The following is a 21,019-nucleotide window of genomic DNA, read 5'->3' on the forward strand; positions in this document are numbered from 1 at the left end:
AAGAGAAATGAAAAGACAAGGGGGACTTTTTTGTTCTTACTTTATTAGGTGAAGATAGGATTTTAGATTCAGATTCAAAAGTTTTGAATTCTTTGCGGTCATATTTTATTGTATAGTATATAGTTTTGAATGCGAAAGGTGTTTATATATATACATATATTACACTCCCTTTTCTTCTCCAACAAACTGCGATTGTTTTGAATTAACTTTCAGGTTGTAAATTTTTTTAATGAAATCTCAACAATGACGGGCTATGCATGAATTTGAGATTTATGGGAATATAAACATTTTTAGAGTATTCTTAATTAAAAAATGATAATTTGGAGCCCTGCAATCTTATACTCCCTCCATTTCAAAATAGATGATGTTTTAGAAGGAGTATTTTGTCATTGGGGATTTTAAGAGTTAGCTAGGCAATATGAAGCCAAGGCAATGTGTCATCGGTCTATGTTCAGAGCCCATCCTTGGTAGGTTAAGCATCTATGTATATGATTTGAAATAAATGGTTGAGGGAAAACAATATGGAACAAAATATTGTAGTTGTGTGAAAAAACATGCCATCCATTAATTGACAAATAGTTTGTATAGTGAACTCAAGCTTCCCTCATTTCGTTGCAAGAACGTTATTCCCACCTCTCACTTGCTGTAAAACCAAATAATAAAAGATAAGATAAAACCCATTTTGATCATGTTCAAGCGTCAGTCGCTTGGAAACAAGTCTGTGCAGAGCTCTCCATAGAACCTAGTCACAAGCTCAATGAAGATAGGATCGTTAAGATTATTCCAATAATAGTTAACCTCTTCCATGTCCATCAAGTCATCAAACTTCCCTTCCTCAACGATCACATGGATCATATAGTCCTCAAACCTTCTGCAAGCCTCTTTCACAGCATCTTCCTCTCTTTTAATCGTCCTCGCTGGATTGTTTCTTTGCGTCATAGCCAACGAAAACATCTTTCTTGAGAGCAGAAGGTTTTGATCATCGACCACACTAGCTGCATCAATGGCATTACAGAATTAAATTAATTAAAATCAAATAACCGAAATATAGTTACAAAGGATTTTTTTTATTGTTACATGAGGAGCTTCTAGGTGTGATCTGGCTCATCCTTTGCTCCTTATTAGTACTGAGGAAACAAAGACAAGACAACATAGTTGAAGAAGAAGATTGTGTGGTATTCACATTTCGAACTCGAGCCTGAAAGAAGGAGATGAACCGGTTGCATGATTTCGAAATCTTTGATTTCAGTTTAATGAAATTTGACTTCAATCTCATTTTCAACCGTTCCAACTCGATTTGTTTTTTTGGCTGTTGTAGTAGTTTTGTTGGGAGGGTGGTTCGTGTTTACGTGGGTTTCACGTCTTTGCATTAAAAGTCATGATGATGGTGGTGTGACTGGTGTCCCATGAACTTTAAACCCCTTGTCTAATCGTAATCTACTTTAATGTGATTTGACATTGTAACATAGTGACCTATATGTTTAAGAAAAGGTCGTTTGAGTAAACTATACAGTATCTGAATTAATTAGTCGTATAATCGAGGAACGTACTAACTGAATTAATTAGTAATTAATTAAGGACTTAGTTAGTAATATCAATTAAGAAAATGGTTATCAAGAATATAATTAATTTATGATCTCAGCTGTTTCAAATGCAAAGACAACTTTAGAGTAATTTCTTGATCATTGGTTTAGTAAAACCTGTACAACATCTATGAAAAGAAAACGCAAACAATATTAACTTTTTGAATGTTTATGGTACGAGTCGTTGACAAATTAAAAAGCTAGTGAAAAGCATGAAAGAGCACACGTATCAGTTGATGAGACCATAAGTTTATATTTAGACATCGTATTGGTCGCCGAGTTTTATGCAAGACTGTCTTTTCTTCTCTTCTCTACAGTATTTTTACACCATTATTATTATATTATGACATAGGATATAAAGAGATTGGACTTCAACCTGAAATAATGTTTAACCTCTTTTGTTGAATCGCTTTGTCACGTTCACCGAATCATGTTTTGGAATTAACGTACCAGAAATATTCTGTATATACTGTTACACCACTAATCGACATAGCTACTACTAGTGACAAAATTTGAAGACGACATTACAAAACGATTCTTTCATCAACTTTCTCACTAAAATAAATGATGGGGTTCACTAGATTCATTCATTGTGGAGCTCAATAGTCCATGGTTGTTGACGTTCATAAATGACGAATAAAAGCAACATTTTTCACGTATGAACGCAAATACTTAAAAGAAATTCATTGGACGTGGTATAATGTGGTTGAATGGTTCATATAATTAAGAACAACAAATCTTTCTATTGTGATTTCAAACGGTATTTGCCATTGTTTTTTTTTTTTTGACAAAGGGGTATTTGCCATTGTTGATGCTACAAGATGCGTACCCAGCTATTTCACAAACTTGAGAGACTAATATTAGTCTTAACTTCGACTGAAATTACAAAAAAAAAAACTTCGACTGAAATTATTTGTAAAAATAAAACAAAAGATTGCATTTAACTAGTTGTTCAAAAAAAAAAGATTGCATCTAACTAATTTGGAACCCTAGGTGTGGGCACTTCCATTTTGAATTTAGGTTTTGGGGTTTTCTTCTGTTAAAACATCATTAACATGAGAGCTCTTTCCATGGTCTCTCATAAAACAACAATAACATTAGTGTATATATTAAATAAATAAAATTTAAAATAAAAAAATATAAATTGACCACTCATTGCATGGTACATTTAACAGGAGTCTCGCATCAATCTTGCAAAGTTTTTTAACATAGCAACAGTTCTCCTCTCTCACATCTTTTCTTCCTCTCTTCTCTTTTTTTTTCCACTTTTTAAATACTGAGAATTTGAACGAAAAACTGCTTATTGAAAATGCTCTTATGTTCTTGTTAAGCCGGTTTCGGTTCAATTAGATTCCTTTAAATATTTAAGATATAATGGTACATAATGTTTTTGATATTTATGAATTTTAATTCGATCTTGGTTTAATTCTTTCAAATTTTAGTTTGGATGATAAAACCGAGAAGAGATTAATATTCCATAACTTTTTGTATTGTTTATACAGAGAAACTTAGAGCATCTCTAACTCTATTTAGTTTCCAATCTAAATATCATTCTACAGTAAAAATATATGCTAATTTTATTCAATTTCCAATTCCATAATGAAATAAATATGTTTACGCAAAAAAATATATTTTGTTTGCAATTTTTTTTAAAATGAAATAGGATTGTAGTAAAATTCATTTCCATAATAAAAAACTGAGTAATATAATGGAGATTATGTTAGATGGAGAAAACAAACATGATATGTAATGGTTTCCCGCTTTAAATCCGATAATTTACTTGAATTTGGTTGAGTTTAACTCTGTCAATTTGGGTTAGGGCGACCGTTTGGTGCAAAGAACAGACATTCTACGAGGTGGACCCTACTTTTGTTCTTACATTGTCGTTTTTCAAATCCTCTCTTTATTTCTTTTTATCTGTCACATAGATACTCCTCAACTTCTAAAAAACTCTACAGATTCTCTCTCTCTTTTCTACGAGAAGATCACACACTTTTATAACAGTCATGAGGAACTATAAGTTCAGATTTTCAGCTATGATCCCAAGTGAATGGCTCCACAAGCTCAAGAACATGACCAAACCCAGAAAAAAACATCCTCGTCCTTCTTCTTGTTCCTTAAACACTACCAAGAAAACAAAAGCGTCCTCTGAGTCTAATAAGTCTCTTCCTCACTCTTCAAGAACTTACTTCTCCAGTAGATCACACACTTCCTTAGAATCTAAGATCCTTCATAATTCACCAAGAAACTCTCTTCACGTGATAGAGAGCAAAAGAAAGACTATTTACAAGCCTTCTCCTCCTCCCTCTTCTTCTGTATCTGCAGGCTTTAACAAGAAGAAGATCAACTTTCCTCCGAACCAAGATTCTTCTTCCTCTGCTTCTTCCAACGTCATCGACATGAATAGCAGAGATTTCAAGAAGAGAATGTTCAAAGAGATGAAGGTGTTTGACTCAACAGAGAAAGCTTGTCCAGCAAGTAACCGAACCAAGACATCGCGTAAACCTCATCATCTTTCAGTTAAGGTCAACAATAAAGAGAAAGAAGAAGCGTGTAGGATCAAAAAGAATGTTTCTAACGGAAGAAGATCATCATCAAACTCTCCAAGGATAAAAATCAAAGTGAATTCTCCTAGGGTTCAAGTCCCAGCGCGTAGAAGCAAATCAAGATCGCAGAACAAACAAGTTCTTGAAAGTTTCGCAGTGATCAAGAGCTCTCTTGATCCGAAGAAAGATTTCAGAGAATCAATGGTGGAGATGATAGAAGAGAACAACATCAGAGCTTCACAAGACTTGAGGGAACTGCTAGCATGTTACCTTTCATTGAATCCAAAGGAGTATCATGATCTTATCCTAAAGGTTTTCGTTCAAGTATGGCTTGAAGTCATAAACTCTAAAGTTGCGTCAAAGTAAAAAACATGTTATTGTTTTAGCTATAATTATCTGTTAAAAAACAGTTGTTCTTATTAAAGAGTGTTATATAAAGAGTGTTTAAACTAACTTGTGTGGACATTATCTTTGCAAGACCAGTTTTGTGTTTTGTCTGTTTAACGTAATAAAGATAGATCGATCACTCGTTTTATTGTCGATGGATGTGATGTGATGTGTGAGCATAATGAACTTACACTTATTCATAATTGAGCATTTTAACAAAACCAGCAACATACCCCCAGTTCTCACGAGTCTATACCAAAACAGAAGATTTGCTTAAAACAACAGCTTTTTGCTTTTTTTTTCAAACGTTAAAAGCAATTTAAAGTATTTTTAGAAGTGAATTACAAATCAAAGACTTTTACAATTCTACTTAAATGCAGTAATGATTTTAAAAAAAAGTCTCCAAAGGAAAAAGCAATAACTAACTGTAGTAAGATTAAACTTTGGATTATATTAGGATTTGATCGAGTTTTAGCCATAGTTATGAAAAAAGCCAAGAGTGTAGTGACAAGAAGCACACGGAGACAAGTCAGAAAGCCATCGAGTACCGAGTAGCGATGGGTTCCTGTCCTAATGATAAATGAAGCAGGAAACACGAAAATAGAACCTGAAGAAGAGATAATCGCTAGAGAGAGAAAGAAACACTGACACAAGAAAGGATATGATTAAAGAGGAAAAGCAGAGAGAAAGTCTCAAAACCTAAAGGTATTGTTGCAAAGAAAAGAAGATGGGAGGAGGGAGGACCACTGTCTTGTTGCTGTTTCCCAATGCCCATCTCCTCCAACCTCTCAATACAGTTAGTACGGTATGGCCATCTTTTTTTTTTGGGTATTCATCAACCACAAACAATAACGTTTAATAGATATTTGCATTGGTGCCACTACTTGTTCCAAGTAAGAATAATGTTCGTTAGGTTTAACCAAGCCAATAAAAACCGAAATGAACTGCTCCTAGATTGATCAAGGAACCTAGTTTACTTAAACAAGCAGAGTCACTAGATATTATCATCATCATATGTACAAATTCTCAAGGGTTTAAAAGAAGGCGACAAAATGTTACCCATCCTTTTACATTCCATAGATGCCACAACACATCTTTGTTCAGCATTTTGTTAATCGTCAGCGCAAAAGAGGTCTGATGTCTTTTTCTCAGTTCCTATAAGCAAAAACAAAATTAAAATTAAATTAAATGAATTGTGTAATAATAATGAGACAGACATGTAGGAGTTGGCATGGCTAAAGTAAACAAGGACGATCATCATCTATTTGAAAAACCAATACCCTAAGCTCATAGGCTCAACTAATTGATCAAAAAGTAAGATTACCATGACTTTTGATAATAATACAATCAACAACTAATGACATGAATGGTCAAACACATGGAGCCATAAAACCCATTCCTACACAATTCAAATTGCCCTTTTATAGCATGAGCAGCGTGACCACATGGTAAAGTACTGAAGTCGATAGTCTTTCATGAGAATCCAGAGAACATTTTTTTTTGAGCAACCGAATCCAGAGAACATATTTTGTATTATACATTTGCTCACAGATCCACAAGTAGAGTGTCAATTCAAAAAGAATTGTGAAAATAAGCGCGACTATTAGTTTCTACGAACATGGCTCACTGTTTGTGAGAGTTCATGTCATTTTTCTCCACCTAAGCACTCACCTACTCAAAGGATGGCGCTCTAGACGCCTCATCTCAACTCGATGTTTATCTTTAATATCACCCTGTGAGATAATGTGTCTACCATTAGAAACGTGATAAAATCAACTCTAAGAGAGATGAATAAAGAGCAGAGAGATAAACGAAGCTGCGTACATTAGTTCTGCGCACTAGAATATCACACTCATCTTTGATCCGCTTCCAGTTTGCACCATACCTGAAAAATCACAAAAAGAGTATAGCAAATCAACATTAATTCATGACAGATGTTCAATCTAAAATCTAAGAAAACTTTTAGGTTTCAAGTACTTCTCATAGCCTTTCATAACGGCCAGCGTTTCTGCAGTACTCCAAGGAATCTTCGGCCTTCTACCACCAACAAGGTTTCTTTTCCAAGGAGACACCACAATCCTTTTACCTCTTGGTTCATTATCCGCTTCACCATTTTCTCCATCTGAATCATCATCAATTGAGTCTTCCCACTAATCAAACAAACAAACAAACAAACAAAATGTGAAAAAACAACTCGATTGAACAAAACAAGTCCCACATTAGTGAATACGAGTGACTTGAGTGTTCCATCATACTAGTTATTTAAACACAGGAAACCTAAGACGACATCATAGATCATCTGATTAAAGAATGAATAGTGCTATTAAACTTAGTGAATGTTCAATTATATTAGCTACTTAAACACAGGAAGACCTAAGACAATAGCATAGATCATCTGATGAAACAATAAAACATGAACAACTTCACCTCACAAGTCTGTGCTGTGGCTCTTCTCTCCATCAAGCTAGGCTTGTTTGCTGCAGGAGGACCAGCAACAACATTCTCTTGTTGTGTAGTCGAAGCAACCTTCCAATTTGAAGGTCCTCCTGCTTCTGCCAAGGCATTCATCAGGTCGATTTTAGAAGCTCTAAGCTCTTCAAGCGCCTTGGCAACAACTGCAGAGGAAATGGTCTTCATCCTCCGTGGCGGAGATGCAGCTTCTAACTCACCACAAGGTCCTTCCTCTTCAATATCTGAGAGTCTCCCTATAACAAAAAAATCAAAAAAAACTTTTAATCCAATTCTAAAAAACCTCAAAAGGTTCAAGAGAGTGTAGTGTAAGACCTTCGTCTTCCTCCATTGGCTCTGTCTCTCCTGTTTCTTTACTAGTCTCTTCAGATTCATCTCTCTCACCATAGGCACAATCAATGTTGGGGTGCAGCTCAGAAACAACTTTCCTCAAAGAAGCCAAAGCTTTCTCTCTCGTATTCTCATCCATCAAGGCCTCACGAGCCTTAGCGTCACCATGAGCCGTCCACAATCTTTTGCAGCTATTCAAGAGGTCACGAGTAACCAAACAACTGACCTTATCGCACAGAGGCATAACCCTACGGAGCCAAATCGATCTGATTGCTTCGGTGTAAGCTTCTTTTGCGTCTCTCTCGTTAGTGAGACACCTCGCTGTACATTCTACGGCGACTTGACAGTACGATTCCTTCACTGATTGGGGGACTTTAGAGCCTTCTTTGTGGAGAATCTCCACTAGATTCTCTAACCGCTCGAGATTCTTATCCTCCACGAGTCCTTTCTCGATCTCCGTGAAAATTCCTTCGAGGATAGCTTCCTTCCACTGCGACAATGCCATCGTTGCCGACTCAAATCAAACTCTCCCGGAGGTGTGAAGGCGAAGGCGAAGACGACGGTTAAGTCCTTTTTTTGTTATTTCCGTTCCTTAAAACAACGACGCGTGCGGTTTCTCTAGTATGAAACGGCGGACATGCCAAATCTCAACGGAGAGAACGGCGAGAAAACAGAGGCGAAGACGAAGCGTCTTTTTTTTTTTTTGGCTATTTCCGCTCCTCAGAAAAACGACGCGTGCGGTTTCTCTAGCATGAAACGGTGTACATGCCAAATCTCAACGGAGAGAACGGCAAGAAATCAGAGGCGAAGACGTAGCGTTTTTATTTTGCTATTTACGTTCCTTAAAACAACAACGCGTGTCGTTTTTATAGCATAACCGGCTTACATGCTAATTTTCTACAAAAAGAACGGCAAGATATCTTGATTTTGAAAACTCTTTGTTTTTAGCAAATTTACCCCTAATTCTTTAAAATATTTCAATTATGCCTCACTATAAATTTTTCTCTACATCCGCCCCTGGAGGCAGCGAGACCTCAAGAATATACTCTTCCAGGATTCCAGCAGCTGCTGCAGCAGCACTTCTTCACGAGTCGCTATCGCAATGTCTGTAACGAAAGCCGTTACGAGCTTGGACAATGTAGTGGTGAAGTCGCCCAACGACCAGGAGGCTATACAGAGTGATTGAGCTGGAGAACGGATTGTGTGGTCTGCTTATTCAGATGATGATGATGACGGAGAAGAAGAGGAAGATAGTGACGGGAGCTATGAAGGTGACGACGAAGAAGGAGATGATATGGATGAAGATGAAGTGAAAGAGAAAGGAGAGCAACAGACTAAAAAGGTTCTTTTCGATTTAAGATATATCACTCTTTTTAATCAAATTTGATTTTTAAACTCATGTGTGTTGTGATGTGCGTTTCAGGCAGCTGCAGCAATGTGTGTTGCAATGGGAAGCTTCTTGGATCCTCCGGAGGCGCAAGGCCTCGCTCACTTTTTTTTTTTTTTTTTTTGAAAAAAAAGGCCTCGCTCACTTTCTTGGTATTTTCATCTTCTGTATCAGTTTTGAATTCACTTTCTTTGTTTTTAGTGTTGACTCACTCTCATGTTAATGTTTTGTGCAGAACACATGCTTTTTATGGGTAGCAACTCTTGTGTAAACGAATCTATGACAGCGACGAGAAGTTGTCTGTACTAAATGATTTGTCTCTCACTGATCTCAACAGCTTTATCCCTGTAGTCCGCTCTCAGGTAGCATTCTGCCATCAACCATAGCTACTGTGATTCCACTTTTACTTAATACAAGACTACTTTCTTTAGCGATTGTTCACTGGTTATGTTTGCAGATATTTATTGAAGCTCTATGTCATGGTAATTTGTCGGAAGACGAAGCAGTAAACATATCACGCATATTCAAAAACAGTTTGACAACTGAACCGCTCCCAGTCAAATCTAGACACAGAGAGCAGATAACGTGTTTCCCTCTGAGTGCCAAACTTGTAAGAGTTGTCAACGTGAAGAACAAATCTGAAACAAACTCAGTAGTCGAGGTAAAAAGACAAATCTCTGTTCTTGTGATGAGAGTCAGCAAAGTAGAAGCTGTAGTAGGTTTCTTGTATATATAGACATGGTTATGAGTTTGAACGTGATTCCTGTTTTGCAGCTTTACTATCAAATCGAACCCGAGGAAGCTCAGTCAACAAAAATGAAAGCTATGCTGGATCTATTTCACGAAATCATAGAAGAGCCATTGTTCAGTCAGTTAAGGTTAGTCATCACATGTTTCTCTAGTTTGCTTATAGATCAATCCTCTTGTAGTCATATAATTAATGCGATCTTGGTTATAGGACAAAGGAGCAGCTTGGTTATGTTGAGTGCGGCCCTCGCTTAACTTATCGTGTCCACGGTTTCTGTTTCTGTGTTCAATCTTCAAAGTACGGTCCAGTTCATTTATTCGGGAGAATCGACAATTTCATAAAAGACATCGAAGGGCTTCTGGTACGTCTGTAATCAAAAAAAAAATGAAGAGCTTTGTTTAAATCATTTCTCAACTCGGTTCTCAAATGTTGACATTACAGGAACAACTCGATGAAGAGTCCTTTGGAGATTATAGAAGCGGTGTGATTGCTAGATTGCTGGAAAAGGATCCCTCTCTCTTGTCTGAAACAAACGAGTTATGGAGTCAGATTGTCGACAAAAGGTAAAAGGATCACAATGACTTGTTGCTTGGTTCCATATCGACCACTGAGTGAAAAAACTCTTTTTCACAGGTACATGTTTGATTACTCCCACAAAGAAGCAGAAGAGCTAAGAAGCATAGAGAAGAAAGATGTGATCAGCTGGTACAAAACCTACTTCCGAGAATCATCACCCAAATGTCGTAGGCTTGCGGTTAGGGTATGGGGATGCGACACCAATATGAAAGAAACTCAAACAGATCCCAAGTCAGTGCAGCAAGTCATCGCAGAAGCTGTGGCTTTCAAGTCGACCTCTCAGTTTTACCCAAGCCTCTGCTAGTGAGCAACAATAGTTACTATTTATTTACACAATTGCTTCAATTTTTCCTTGATATTGTTTTCATTAACTCAAACTTCCTTTATCGCTGGTAGGGGTGGGCAAAAAATCCAAACCGAACCGAATCGAACCAACCAAACCGAAGTTAAACCGAACCAAACCAAACCGTATTCTTTATGTAATTCAATTGGTTCATGTTTTACTCAACCCGAACGGTTTGGTTTGGTTTGGGTTTAAACCGAACCAAACCGAACCAAACCGATAATCCAATATATATATAGTAAAAATATATATGATATATATATATGTATTAACATATTGTAAATTTTAGCTAAAGTTTCGTTTTTCATTTTTTCATAACTTCTATATCTTTAAAAAAAAATTATAAATACCATTCAAATAATACTATTATATATAAAATCATGTAGCATAAGTTTTTATATTCTCACTCTATCGTTTATGAGTTGATTATTTTTTAATAAAAGTATAAAAATAATGCCTTTATATTTTATAACCAACCCAAACTACACCGAACCAAACTCGACCATAATAATGTAAACCGAACTAAATCTAAACTAAACCGAACCGAACCGAATTAAACCCAAACCGAACCCAAACCAAAGCTACTTTGGTTTTAATTGGTTTGAGTTTTATAAAACCCAAATTACCCAAACTAAACCGAACCCAAACCGAACCCGAAACTAAACCGAAATGCCCACCCCTAATCGCTGGGAGAAAAAAGTATGTTTTGTTATTATTTGAGGATATTCATTTAAAATTATATTTTTGTCGGTTGGTTAAGGTAGAAAGCTTGTCAAACAGTAGATTATAATATCTCTGAGGCCCATTTAAATAACTTACGGTAAAAGGTAACGTTAATGTAAAACTACAATTTTAGCCCGCGGTAAATTTGCTGGTGGGGCCCACGAAAACCATCATCGTCCTCTCTCATTCTATTTTCCTCTGTACGGTGGTGAGTGAAGACCATCGTCATCGTCAGATTGCGAAAATAGGAAACCTCTGAATCTCTTCTCCTCCGTCGAAGTTTGAATCCTCTCTCTCCTTCTCACGTGAGCTTCCTCTCTCTCTCTCTCTCTTTCTCGCTCCTTATCTTCTCCTTCTTTCATTTCGCGTCCCCTCAAATTCCGTCGAAATAAGTTCTGATCTCTCTCTCACAACGGCAGATCTAGGGTTTATAGCTTCTGGACATTCTATAAATCTTCGTTGTTAAATGTTTAGCTAACGAGTTTCTGTTTCTCCGTTTTGCAGCAGTTGAGCTTCCTCCCCCAGCTTCAGTTCTCTCGCAAATTTACGAATGAGGTTCGTTTTCACCAGATCGATTACGTTTATACTCGCTAGTGTATGAATATGTGGAATCTGTTTGGTGTGGATATAGATCGTTGTAGATCGGTGATTGAAGCGAGAGAGATAAATAAAAATTAGGAGAGCGAAGATGAGCGAGGGGCAGAAGTTCCAGCTAGGAACAATCGGCGCTTTGAGTCTGTCCGTTGTGTCGTCTGTGTCGATCGTGATCTGTAACAAGGCCCTCATTAGCACCCTTGGCTTCACCTTCGGTAAAACCTTTATTCAACTCTTGCTTCCCCCGTGTGTTTCAGGCTCCTTTGATCTATTCGTTTGCGGATGAGTTGAAGGATAGGTTAGATATCATTTTACTTGATACTATATTTGGAATTGTTAGGTGATTATCTCTTCTTTCCCCTTATGGTTATGCATAGATGATTGTAAATGTTTAAGAAAGTTTTCTATCTTTGGTATAATGTTTAAACACTTTAGACGCTCCTTTGACTTTAAACAATGTTTGTGTGTCACCAGAAGAATTGAATTTCTCTGGTTACTATATAAGTTGTTTGTTTCATTTGGTCATCATTGTTCTGTACTTACTCTTGTTATTATTTTTACGTACAGCGACTACTTTGACAAGTTGGCATCTATTGGTCACGTTTTGTTCCCTTCATGTGGCACTATGGATGAAGATGTTTGAACACAAGCCTTTTGATCCACGAGCTGTGATGGGATTTGGCATATTGAATGGGATATCCATTGGACTATTGAACCTCAGCCTGGGGTTTAACTCCGTTGGTTTTTACCAGGTAATAATAGCTTTCTCATTCTAGCTGCTACATGATGATATCCTTGCATTCTGTGTGTTTCAAACCCCGGTCTCTTCTCTTCTGTTGGTATTAGATGACAAAGCTAGCAATCATCCCCTGTACTGTTCTCTTGGAGACTCTCTTCTTCAGGAAAAAGTTCAGGTTAGCACTCAAAGTTCTCTCACTTGCTTTTTGTGCATTTCTGTTAAACATGAGTGATTGTTACTTTGGAGGATACTATCTGTTCTACTTTTCTATGCTATAACAGTTCAGCAACTTAGTGATAGTCTTATGTCCCTTTGTGATGATAATACGTCCTCATAAAATTTTCATGGCTCCACGAGTTTCTCAAGCTAGTCTCTAGTCAAGGGCATAGTTAATGACACGCTTCTTTGTTTTGTTGCAGTCGAAAAATTCAGTTTTCATTAACCATCCTTCTCCTTGGTGTTGGAATTGCAACCGTCACAGATCTTCAGCTTAATATGCTGGGTTCTGTCTTGTCCCTGCTGGCTGTTATCACAACTTGTGTTGCTCAAATCGTATCCTATGCTTAGCCGTTCTTCTCCCATTGCTCTTTTCTTTCAATAATCTTATGCCAATTCGATGCTGTTATCTTTAACCAATTGTACACAGATGACAAATACCATCCAGAAGAAGTTCAAAGTCTCATCCACGCAGCTTCTTTATCAGTCTTGCCCTTATCAAGCAATCACACTTTTCGTCACTGGACCATTTTTAGATGGGCTCCTAACCAACCAGAACGTGTTTGCTTTCAAGTACACTTCTCAAGTTGTGGTAAGACTCAACCTGCGAGGGATTCTACCCATATTATTTTCTTTCGACATATTATTTACATGTTCTTCTTTGTTTACTGCAGTTTTTCATCGTCCTGTCCTGCATGATATCAGTCTCTGTAAACTTCAGCACTTTTCTGGTCATTGGGAAAACGTCTCCGGTCACATATCAGGTTCTGGGACATCTGAAAACATGCCTGGTTCTGGCATTTGGATACGTGTTGCTGAAGGACCCATTCAACTGGCGAAACATTCTTGGTATTATGGTGGCTGTGATAGGAATGGTTGTTTATTCCTATTTCTGCTCGGTTGAGACTCAGCAGAAGGCAAGTGAAACATCAACCCAATTGCCTCAGGTATATTTCCTCTAGCTAATAGCTTTCTGTTTGGCTATATATATAGCTTAATACTATTGAATGCGTGACACCAACAAATATATCCCTGGTCCTTGTTAAAAATAGGATTCACCTACATCTCTCGTATGACTTATACAACAGAAACCCTTTTCTCCATGATAAAAGAAACAATTAGATGATTCACGTGAATCAGATTTCGTTTATGGTACTATTGATTTTTCAGTAAGACTGCTATCAGAGAAGCAAACCGTATCCTAGGCATTGTTTTGGTTGGTAAAGGTCTATAGCTTATATTGGTGAACAAGAAAGAAACTGATGTTACTTGTTGGGTTTGGCAGATGAAAGAGGGCGAGAAGGATCCGTTAATAGCAGCTGAAAATGGAAGCGGAGTGTTATCAGATGGTGGTGCGGGTGTGCAAAAGACGACAGCTCCTGTATGGAACTCAAATAAAGATTTTCAAGCCTAAAAAACTGAACACTGCTATTTTTTTTTCCTTATATATATATATATATATCAAACTCTATTTTGTTATCAGATTTGTCAGAAGAAAGGAAAAACTTTTTTTTTAATTCCTCTTGTTGTTTGTTTGTTTGTTTGTTCTCTTTTAAAGATCTCATAGCTATAGCTTTCAACACCGTATATAAGTAGAGAGAAAAGGGAACATACCTTTGATGATTCAATCTATATTCCAAAGTTATGGCTATATTCATCATCACTGGAAAGTGTATTTGATTTTCACACATGCGCCACTCAGTTTTTCCTCACCAATTTCTTGTTTTTTTCCTCATTCCATATTGACCAAGTTAATAAAATCATTCATTATAGTATCATAAACATTAAAGCACCAGTGGTCTAGTGGTAAAATAGTACCCGGCCACGGTACAGACCTCATGATATCGCCTCATACTGAGCTCATCTATTCAATTTATAAGTTCAACTAAATTTGAAGGAATTGAAGTTTCTATTAAATTCTTCTATTATCCAATTATATGTTTCATAAATTCTTTTAAATTTGTATTTTAAATAATTTTTCTAAAATATTTTAGAATCTAGTGTTATTCAGTTCAATAATTATCTAAATCTATTAAATATTTGTGTTATTCAATTTTGGTGGATTTCATGATAATTGTATTTGAAAAGAATTTGATGAAAAATAATAATTATAAAATGTAAAGAAGCAATTCTAAGGTTTGAGTTAGGATTTGAAGAGAATTCTTTATAGCATTTATTTATTAGATATGTATGTCAAACTTATTGATATGATGAATTTGGAAATGTAATATTCGTTATCAATTTATATTATCGTTTTAACGAAATGACAAAGTATATCATTTGATGTAATCCATATTATAAAGTGGAAAAAAACTTTTTTAATATTATATATAATTTTATTATATAAAAATAATTGGCTTTATTATTTTTTTTCTAAGTAGAGTCGTTATTTCACTTTTAAATGACTTTGTCTGTTTATATAGTATGAAAAATGACTTTGTCTGTTAATATGGTATGAAAATAATTATGGTATTATTATTTTATCAGCAAAAGTTTTGTTTTTTCCCTGTGCATTTTATATAAAGATTCAAAAAATTCATGAAAATTTATATGAATTGGTTCCTATCAAATTTAATTATATTTCTTTAAAATCTAAAATGAAAGAATTAGACAAATACATTAAAATCATCATCAAATCATTTGAAATACTTCAAAATCTATCATTTATGTCTTCAATTGAATTCTTTCAAAGTCAATTAAATTCTTGAATCCAAACCAACTCCTAAAAGTTTTCTTTTAAAACAAAATTAAGATAGCAAAAAAAAAGTAAAGTTATGATTGTTATATTCAAACTAGAATTAGTAATAAAAACAGATTTACCTTTTATCTTCCTCTACGCATTTCTTCCAAGTCTCATCGCCACTAGACCAACATGCTTCCAAACATTTTGAAAAACTTTGAATATTTTTCAAGCAGGCAATATGTTTTGTTTGTGCTTTCTTGTTGTGACCTGCTTGTGTGTATATAGTATCACATTGCTTGGAGAAGATGCTTGTATGTTTTTCTTTTTTTTTTTCTTTTTTTTTTCGTATTTCAGCATGAAGGGGTGCTAACACCTGTACTCAGCGCTATTATAGTATTACTAGGTTAAGCTGTGATCATGTTGCTAACCGACTGGTTTTTTTGTTATTGGCAAGCAGACTGTCTTTGCTTTTCCTTACGCGGCTAATCTGTTTTGGCCTTTTATGAATCCTTGAGATTTGTATATGGAATTCTTAGGGTTTTGGTTTGAGGAAATGACATTGGTCGTGTTTGGTATGAAATTCGGTTTGTTATTTTATTTATTAACTTGGTTCGATTTTATTTTCAAATTTCTATTTAAAAAGAATTTTTTTTACATTTCGGTTATTGCCAGATTTGCTCTTAATTATTTTAGTTTGTTGGTTTAACCAATATAAAATAACCAAAAATATAGCCAATAATGAATGTTTTGCGGATCAGTTTTTCCATCCAAACTAAATTAAAGTTGTCCACATAAAATTATGGTTCGGTTTCGCTTAGTTTAATGGTCAGGCCCTAAACCATGGAGTCTCCACCTTTTTTTTTCAAGATTTTTTTTAATGGATTTTTTTTTGGTGTGGTTTTTAATGAAAGAGGTCTTCATGGTTTCCAAACTAAACCATGCTTGATCGGTTTCCTTGATCAAGCTTGAGGGGGAGTGTTGAGGGGGAGTGTTGAGATGATATGTACTTGTTGAGAGAAATGCAGTGAAATGTGTAAAGTGCAGCGTGGTGCAATGAAGTGTAAGAAAAGAGAAACATATCACGACATGTTGGCATAAACTCTCAAATTCAACTATCGAATAAAATCTCATCGAAACCTGCAAAAAGTTATTTAATTTTGTTAGCAATTGTACGATATCAAATAATTTAATATAAACATAATTGGCTTTTATTATTTTTTTTCTTAGTAGAGTCGTTATTTCACTTTTAAATGACTTTGTCTGTTTATATAGTATGAAAATTGACTTTGTCTGTTAATATGGTATAAAAATAATTATGGTATTATTATTTAATCAGCAAAAGTTTTGTTCTTTCCCTGTGCATTTTATATAAAGATTCAAAAAATTCATGAAAATTTATATGAATTGGTTCCTATCAAATTTAATTATATTTCTTTAAAATCTAAAATAAAAGAATTAGACAAATACATTAAAATCATCATCAAATCATTTGAAATACTTCAAAATCTATCATTTATGTCTTCAATTGAATTCTTTCAAAGTCAATTAAATTCTTGAATCTAATATCAACTCCTAAAAGTTTCCTTTTTAAAAAAAAATTAAGATAGCAAAAAAAAGTAAAGTTATGATTGTTATATTCAAACTAGAATTAGTAATAAAAAACAGATTTACCTTTTATCTTCCTCTACGCATTCCTTCCAAGTCTCATCGCCACTAGACCAACATGCTTCCAAACATTTTGAAAAACTTTGAATATTTTCCAAGCAGGCAATATGTTTATTTGTGCTTTCTTGTTGTGACCTGCTTGTGTGTGTCTATATAGTATCACATTGCTTGGAGAAGATGCTTGTATGTTTTTCTTTTTTTTTTCTTTTTTTTCTTCGTATTTTAGCATGAGATGGTGCTAACACCTGTACTCAGCTATTATAGTATTATGTTGTTTTTGCTATAATGTTACACTAAATAAAATTGATATTGTAGCAACGTGATATATTTAAGCAGTTTAATTAAATATATTATCTTTATAAAATTATAAATAAATTATATTGTTACATAGTCATGATATTAGATTGACTTATCATAATTTTTATGTGCTTTCTAAATTGATTTTAAATGCATATAAGAAAATAATTTTGAAAATTATAAGATAAACTGACATGATAATATAATGGCCCAGAAATTATTTTCAGTTCCACCAAAGTAATTATAATACGAGGTATAATATTTTTGATCATTTGGTGACATTTGATTCCTTGAACTTGTTCTCTTCCAGATGCTTCTCCTTCAGTTTGATATTAAGATGTTTGATATTACATGATATAATGACAATTTGTATTATAATGCATAATATGATCTAAGAGGATGAATGTGATAACAATGCAACAATAAGAACGAGTTGAAGTTTCAAGTGTAGAAGTTGAGATGATAAGTGTTGATTCATGATGTTTGATTTTAAGAATTCCGACAAAAAAAAGAGTGAGAAGCTCATTTTGAATTTCGAAATGCATTAATCAAACATTTATGGGGTGAATATATTAATTCAAATAATTAGTAAAAGATGTATGTATTATTTTAGATGTAATGTATTTTTGTTTATATGTTTTTAGTTATTTTTAATTTCATATGTATTTCAAAATTATTATTATACTGTGATATAAATATATTAATTGTTTTAAATTTATAAGTCCAATATTTATTAAAAATAATTAATTATGTATGTTATAAGAATAGTGAGTATTTATCAAAAGTATTAAATAATTAAAAGAATCTTTGATTTAATAATATTTTAATAGATAATATTTTTCTAGTGTCATTTGGTGTTTTAGTTGGAAATGAAAAAAAAAATTGAAGCTAAAATCACATTAGAATGATATAGTTTTGACACTAAAATAATCTGCGATTGTTACAGCTCGTCTTACCATTGGTTGAGGTTTTAAGTTTCAACACAACAACAAAAAAATGTTTCAATTTTTTTTCCTTTGGGGTTTCCCATAGCATTCCATGTCTTGCAATAAGAGTACACAGAACGAAAGAATTGCTCTATCGGCTTCACGATCAAAATGATGGCTGGCACCACCTCATCATCCATCCAAATCCTTGCTTAATCCTAAGAACCATCAGCGCCGGTCAGGAAATATCAACAGCCCCCTTTTGGATAGCTTGCTCATGGTGGTGTATTGTGTCTGAAACTTTGCTCGGTGGCCAATACCTAAACACGGATCTTCCAATGATGTTCTTTATCGGTAGTGGACCCCTGCGTTTTTTACATTCATCTACGAATCAATCAACAGAGTTTCCATAATTTTAACAAGGGCCATGAAATAGCTATAGATATTTTCTAACGTGATTACCAGTTATGAGAGTCAAAGCTTTTGTTGCGGTTGTCTCCTAGGACAAAGACATAACCTTCAGGGACCAACTGCAAATAAAACAAGAGAAACCAACTTAGATACATTACTCTTGTACAACTTTTAAGGTCAAACAAGTTTGCTTACCATTGGTTCCATTTCGTAGTCAATTGGCTCTAATACAAAATTCTCCTCTTGAACGGTGTCATTCACTAAGAGCTTTCCATCACAAACCTATATGACACAAGCTCGATAGGTTAGACAGAACAAAGATACAGAAACATAAAAACAAGGGCTTGTTTGAGGATGCAGGTTATCAAGAAGCCACTACTTAAGTACTGCCAATAAAAGTGAGCAAAAGACTTCAATGGGTGGAATAGAACCAACCAACAATTGATTTAGATATAAGGGCTTACTTCAACCCAGTCACCTTCGCTTGCAACTATCCTTTTAATGAAAACATCAGTACAATTGTAACCATGTTCCTGCAATTTTTCCAAAGGAGAACATCAAACACCTATGTAACAAAGTTTTAAAAAATTTGGAAAACAAGAAAAGGTGATTTGTTACCTACCACCAAAACCGGAGGAGCCTTGAAGATGACTATATCAGAAACCTCTGGCCTTCTGAACAAGTACGAGACCTGACCAGCACCAAAACCACATACGCAGATCAATCAATCACTCAGACATGAAGCACACACAAACCACTAATTAAACGCTTGAGTGAATCCTAGAATAGAACTGATAAAACCACCGTTTCAAAAGCCTCTCAATTTCAAACATGGATCTAACATTATAATTAATCATAGAAATTATTATATATAGGATCTCATTATACTCACAATGTACAGTTATATAGCCAGAAACAAGTACTAATCACCTTCTCGACCCTTACACTGATAAAAGCCACCGTTTTTAAAAGCATCTCAACATCAACCATCAATATAACATTATAACCAATCATACAATAGAGCAAGAAACGAGTAATCTCACCTTCTCAGCCATAACACGATCACCCACATCAAGAGTAGGATACATAGACAACGAAGGTATAGACTTGGGCTCAGCCAACGCCGAACGGAACAGAAGAGAAACAGTCACAGCCGTGAAAGCCGCCTTAGCATCCTCCGAGCACATATTCAACATCTTATTAACCCACCCGTTTCCAACATTAGATCCCTTATTACTCAACTCCAGCTTCACACTCCCTCCCCTATCGATCTCAGCAACATCCGTCGTCAGCGTCGCCGGAATGCTGCAAGGCATCCACTTCGACCCTCTCAGAAACGGAATCACCGAAGAAGTCTTGAACGGAGAGATCCCGAGGACGTTGTTCATCCCCAGCAGATCCGGAGCTCCGGTTAGCTTCATGATCGAGATCATCCCTGTGAGAATCGGACTCTGGCTTCCTTCTTCGAGGAGTTCTCTGGCGATGGTGGTGTACATTGAAGCAGGAGGGGACGATGGGGATGTAGATGATTTGTCGAGGTCGGGAATCTGACTGTGGTTGAAGATCCTGGGACGGAGGCAGTAATCGAGGCATGATCGGAGATCTCCGCTGCCGACGCGAGCCGCGGCGGAGGAAGCGATGTTCCTCGCGACGTAGCTGGAGTAGGTGAAGGTAACCCTAATCGCCATAACGGTCGATTTAGGGTTTAAGGCTTAAGGGAGAGGAGGTAGATTGAATAGGCGAGCTAGAGAATGTTGATTAAACCGGTTATGTTAAATTAAACTGGTTAAATCGGATCGGGGAATTTGAGATTCCAAGTTGAGCCGGCCCGGTCAGCCGGCGAGATCGAGTTTTCAGGTGGAGTTTCCCAGAGATATGGGGGAAGAAGCTTTGTCTCTTTCTCCAGAGAGAGAGAGAGATCAGTTATATTGGGGCCAAATGAGACGGGGCCCACAATATGTAAATTTTACCATTCGTGTCCAATACTTTATTAGATTTTCTCTTCTAAACATTTACTTTTGTTTCCCGTACACAATGTACAATTAGATTTGCTCTTCTAAATTACTTTTCTATCCTACACATTATAATCCTAGACTACCTTTTTTTGTTAAATTTGTTATATTGTAAGGTTTTGACATTGTGTAAATTCGTTGTCATATCTAAAATCATATACATGTATGAAATTACAGTAAATTCATTCCATTATCTATACTTTGATAATATATTTTATGTTTTTTTTTGTTTACAAAATCTAATATATAATTCATGCTACGTAACATAAAGGAAGCCGCATGACCACAGCGCATACGTCATCTCGTATTAAGAAATGCTTCACTGATGTTTCTTTTGGAGTAGACACTATATATATATATATATATATTTTTCCCCTGAAATTC

At 35.4% G+C, this 21,019-nt stretch overlaps 6 protein-coding genes across 8 annotated transcripts; 3 read left to right on the forward strand and 3 right to left on the reverse strand.

Moving 5' to 3' along the window:
- Positions 1 to 568: 568 nt before the first annotated feature.
- LOC106420104 (transcription repressor OFP17) lies at positions 569 to 1,276 on the reverse strand. The gene is made up of 2 exons (XM_013860940.3): positions 1,078 to 1,276; positions 569 to 995 (listed from the first exon to the last, which is right to left on the reverse strand). Exons 1-2 carry the CDS (start codon positions 1,274 to 1,276, stop codon positions 700 to 702), a joined length of 495 nt encoding a protein of 164 aa, XP_013716394.2. The 3' UTR covers positions 569 to 699.
- Positions 1,277 to 3,498: 2,222 nt separating this feature from the next.
- LOC106420039 (transcription repressor OFP4) lies at positions 3,499 to 4,669 on the forward strand. Its single transcript, XM_013860873.3, has one exon. The coding sequence runs from the start codon at positions 3,590 to 3,592 to the stop codon at positions 4,493 to 4,495; it is 906 nt and encodes a 301-aa protein (XP_013716327.2). The 5' UTR covers positions 3,499 to 3,589; the 3' UTR covers positions 4,496 to 4,669.
- A 731-nt stretch (positions 4,670 to 5,400) lies between these two features.
- On the reverse strand, positions 5,401 to 7,881 carry LOC125578634. The gene is made up of 6 exons (XM_048741924.1): positions 7,301 to 7,881; positions 6,944 to 7,221; positions 6,494 to 6,666; positions 6,341 to 6,401; positions 6,188 to 6,249; positions 5,401 to 5,671 (listed from the first exon to the last, which is right to left on the reverse strand). The coding sequence occupies exons 1-6, from the start codon at positions 7,818 to 7,820 to the stop codon at positions 5,665 to 5,667; spliced, it is 1,101 nt and encodes a 366-aa protein (XP_048597881.1). The 5' UTR covers positions 7,821 to 7,881; the 3' UTR covers positions 5,401 to 5,664.
- A 965-nt stretch (positions 7,882 to 8,846) lies between these two features.
- On the forward strand, positions 8,847 to 11,084 carry LOC125578636 (nardilysin-like). Its single transcript, XM_048741928.1, has 6 exons — positions 8,847 to 9,064; positions 9,160 to 9,363; positions 9,477 to 9,580; positions 9,661 to 9,811; positions 9,892 to 10,013; positions 10,084 to 11,084. Exons 3-6 carry the CDS (start codon positions 9,519 to 9,521, stop codon positions 10,328 to 10,330), a joined length of 582 nt encoding a protein of 193 aa, XP_048597885.1. The 5' UTR covers positions 8,847 to 9,064; positions 9,160 to 9,363; positions 9,477 to 9,518; the 3' UTR covers positions 10,331 to 11,084.
- Positions 11,085 to 11,242: 158 nt separating this feature from the next.
- Positions 11,243 to 14,158, forward strand: LOC125578635 (UDP-xylose transporter 3-like). 3 transcript variants are annotated; one of them, XM_048741926.1, is made up of 9 exons: positions 11,243 to 11,397; positions 11,600 to 11,647; positions 11,724 to 11,901; positions 12,254 to 12,438; positions 12,533 to 12,600; positions 12,845 to 12,977; positions 13,072 to 13,233; positions 13,316 to 13,588; positions 13,927 to 14,158. In XM_048741926.1, the coding sequence occupies exons 3-9, from the start codon at positions 11,781 to 11,783 to the stop codon at positions 14,053 to 14,055; spliced, it is 1,071 nt and encodes a 356-aa protein (XP_048597883.1). In that variant the 5' UTR covers positions 11,243 to 11,397; positions 11,600 to 11,647; positions 11,724 to 11,780; the 3' UTR covers positions 14,056 to 14,158. The 3 variants fall into 3 exon arrangements, with proteins under 3 accessions (XP_048597883.1, XP_048597882.1, XP_048597884.1); XM_048741925.1 differs by having other exon boundaries at positions 11,264 to 11,397; positions 11,597 to 11,647; XM_048741927.1 differs by lacking the exons at positions 11,243 to 11,397; positions 11,600 to 11,647 and having other exon boundaries at positions 11,705 to 11,901.
- A 4,010-nt stretch (positions 14,159 to 18,168) lies between these two features.
- LOC125578637 (probable thylakoidal processing peptidase 2, chloroplastic) lies at positions 18,169 to 20,524 on the reverse strand. The gene is made up of 6 exons (XM_048741929.1): positions 19,667 to 20,524; positions 19,246 to 19,314; positions 19,088 to 19,156; positions 18,819 to 18,905; positions 18,675 to 18,742; positions 18,169 to 18,577 (listed from the first exon to the last, which is right to left on the reverse strand). Exons 1-6 carry the CDS (start codon positions 20,309 to 20,311, stop codon positions 18,451 to 18,453), a joined length of 1,065 nt encoding a protein of 354 aa, XP_048597886.1. The 5' UTR covers positions 20,312 to 20,524; the 3' UTR covers positions 18,169 to 18,450.
- Positions 20,525 to 21,019: the final 495 nt, after the last annotated feature.

This window comes from Brassica napus, chromosome A9 (genome assembly GCF_020379485.1).
Source record: "Brassica napus cultivar Da-Ae chromosome A9, Da-Ae, whole genome shotgun sequence".
In the NCBI taxonomy this organism is placed as follows: domain Eukaryota; kingdom Viridiplantae; phylum Streptophyta; class Magnoliopsida; order Brassicales; family Brassicaceae; genus Brassica; species Brassica napus.

What these genes read in the sequence shown, in the direction of transcription:
- LOC125578634 (XM_048741924.1), bottom strand. Translation starts at nt 7,820, where the DNA reads ATGGCATTGTCGCAGTGGAAGGAAGCTATCCTCGAAGGAATTTTCACG. An exon ending in GCCAATGGAGGAAGACGAAG is followed by an intron (nt 7,222 to 7,300) that starts GTCTTACACTAC and finishes TTTTTGTTATAG; the next exon opens with GGAGACTCTCAGATATTGAA. An exon ending in GTTATGAAAGGCTATGAGAA is followed by an intron (nt 6,402 to 6,493) that starts GTACTTGAAACC and finishes GTGATTTTTCAG; the next exon opens with GTATGGTGCAAACTGGAAGC.
- LOC106420104 (XM_013860940.3), bottom strand. Translation starts at nt 1,276, where the DNA reads ATGAGATTGAAGTCAAATTTCATTAAACTGAAATCAAAGATTTCGAAA. An exon ending in CACACCTAGAAGCTCCTCAT is followed by an intron (nt 996 to 1,077) that starts GTAACAATAAAA and finishes CCATTGATGCAG; the next exon opens with CTAGTGTGGTCGATGATCAA.
- LOC125578637 (XM_048741929.1), bottom strand. Translation starts at nt 20,311, where the DNA reads ATGGCGATTAGGGTTACCTTCACCTACTCCAGCTACGTCGCGAGGAAC. An exon ending in ACTACGAAATGGAACCAATG is followed by an intron (nt 18,743 to 18,818) that starts GTAAGCAAACTT and finishes TTTTATTTGCAG; the next exon opens with TTGGTCCCTGAAGGTTATGT. An exon ending in AGCTTTGACTCTCATAACTG is followed by an intron (nt 18,578 to 18,674) that starts GTAATCACGTTA and finishes TAAAAAACGCAG; the next exon opens with GGGTCCACTACCGATAAAGA.
- LOC106420039 (XM_013860873.3), top strand. Translation starts at nt 3,590, where the DNA reads ATGAGGAACTATAAGTTCAGATTTTCAGCTATGATCCCAAGTGAATGG.
- LOC125578636 (XM_048741928.1), top strand. Translation starts at nt 9,519, where the DNA reads ATGAAAGCTATGCTGGATCTATTTCACGAAATCATAGAAGAGCCATTG. An exon ending in CCATTGTTCAGTCAGTTAAG is followed by an intron (nt 9,581 to 9,660) that starts GTTAGTCATCAC and finishes TCTTGGTTATAG; the next exon opens with GACAAAGGAGCAGCTTGGTT. An exon ending in AAGACATCGAAGGGCTTCTG is followed by an intron (nt 9,812 to 9,891) that starts GTACGTCTGTAA and finishes TTGACATTACAG; the next exon opens with GAACAACTCGATGAAGAGTC.
- LOC125578635 (XM_048741926.1), top strand. Translation starts at nt 11,781, where the DNA reads ATGAGCGAGGGGCAGAAGTTCCAGCTAGGAACAATCGGCGCTTTGAGT. An exon ending in TTCTTCAGGAAAAAGTTCAG is followed by an intron (nt 12,601 to 12,844) that starts GTTAGCACTCAA and finishes GTTTTGTTGCAG; the next exon opens with TCGAAAAATTCAGTTTTCAT. An exon ending in CATCAACCCAATTGCCTCAG is followed by an intron (nt 13,589 to 13,926) that starts GTATATTTCCTC and finishes TGGGTTTGGCAG; the next exon opens with ATGAAAGAGGGCGAGAAGGA.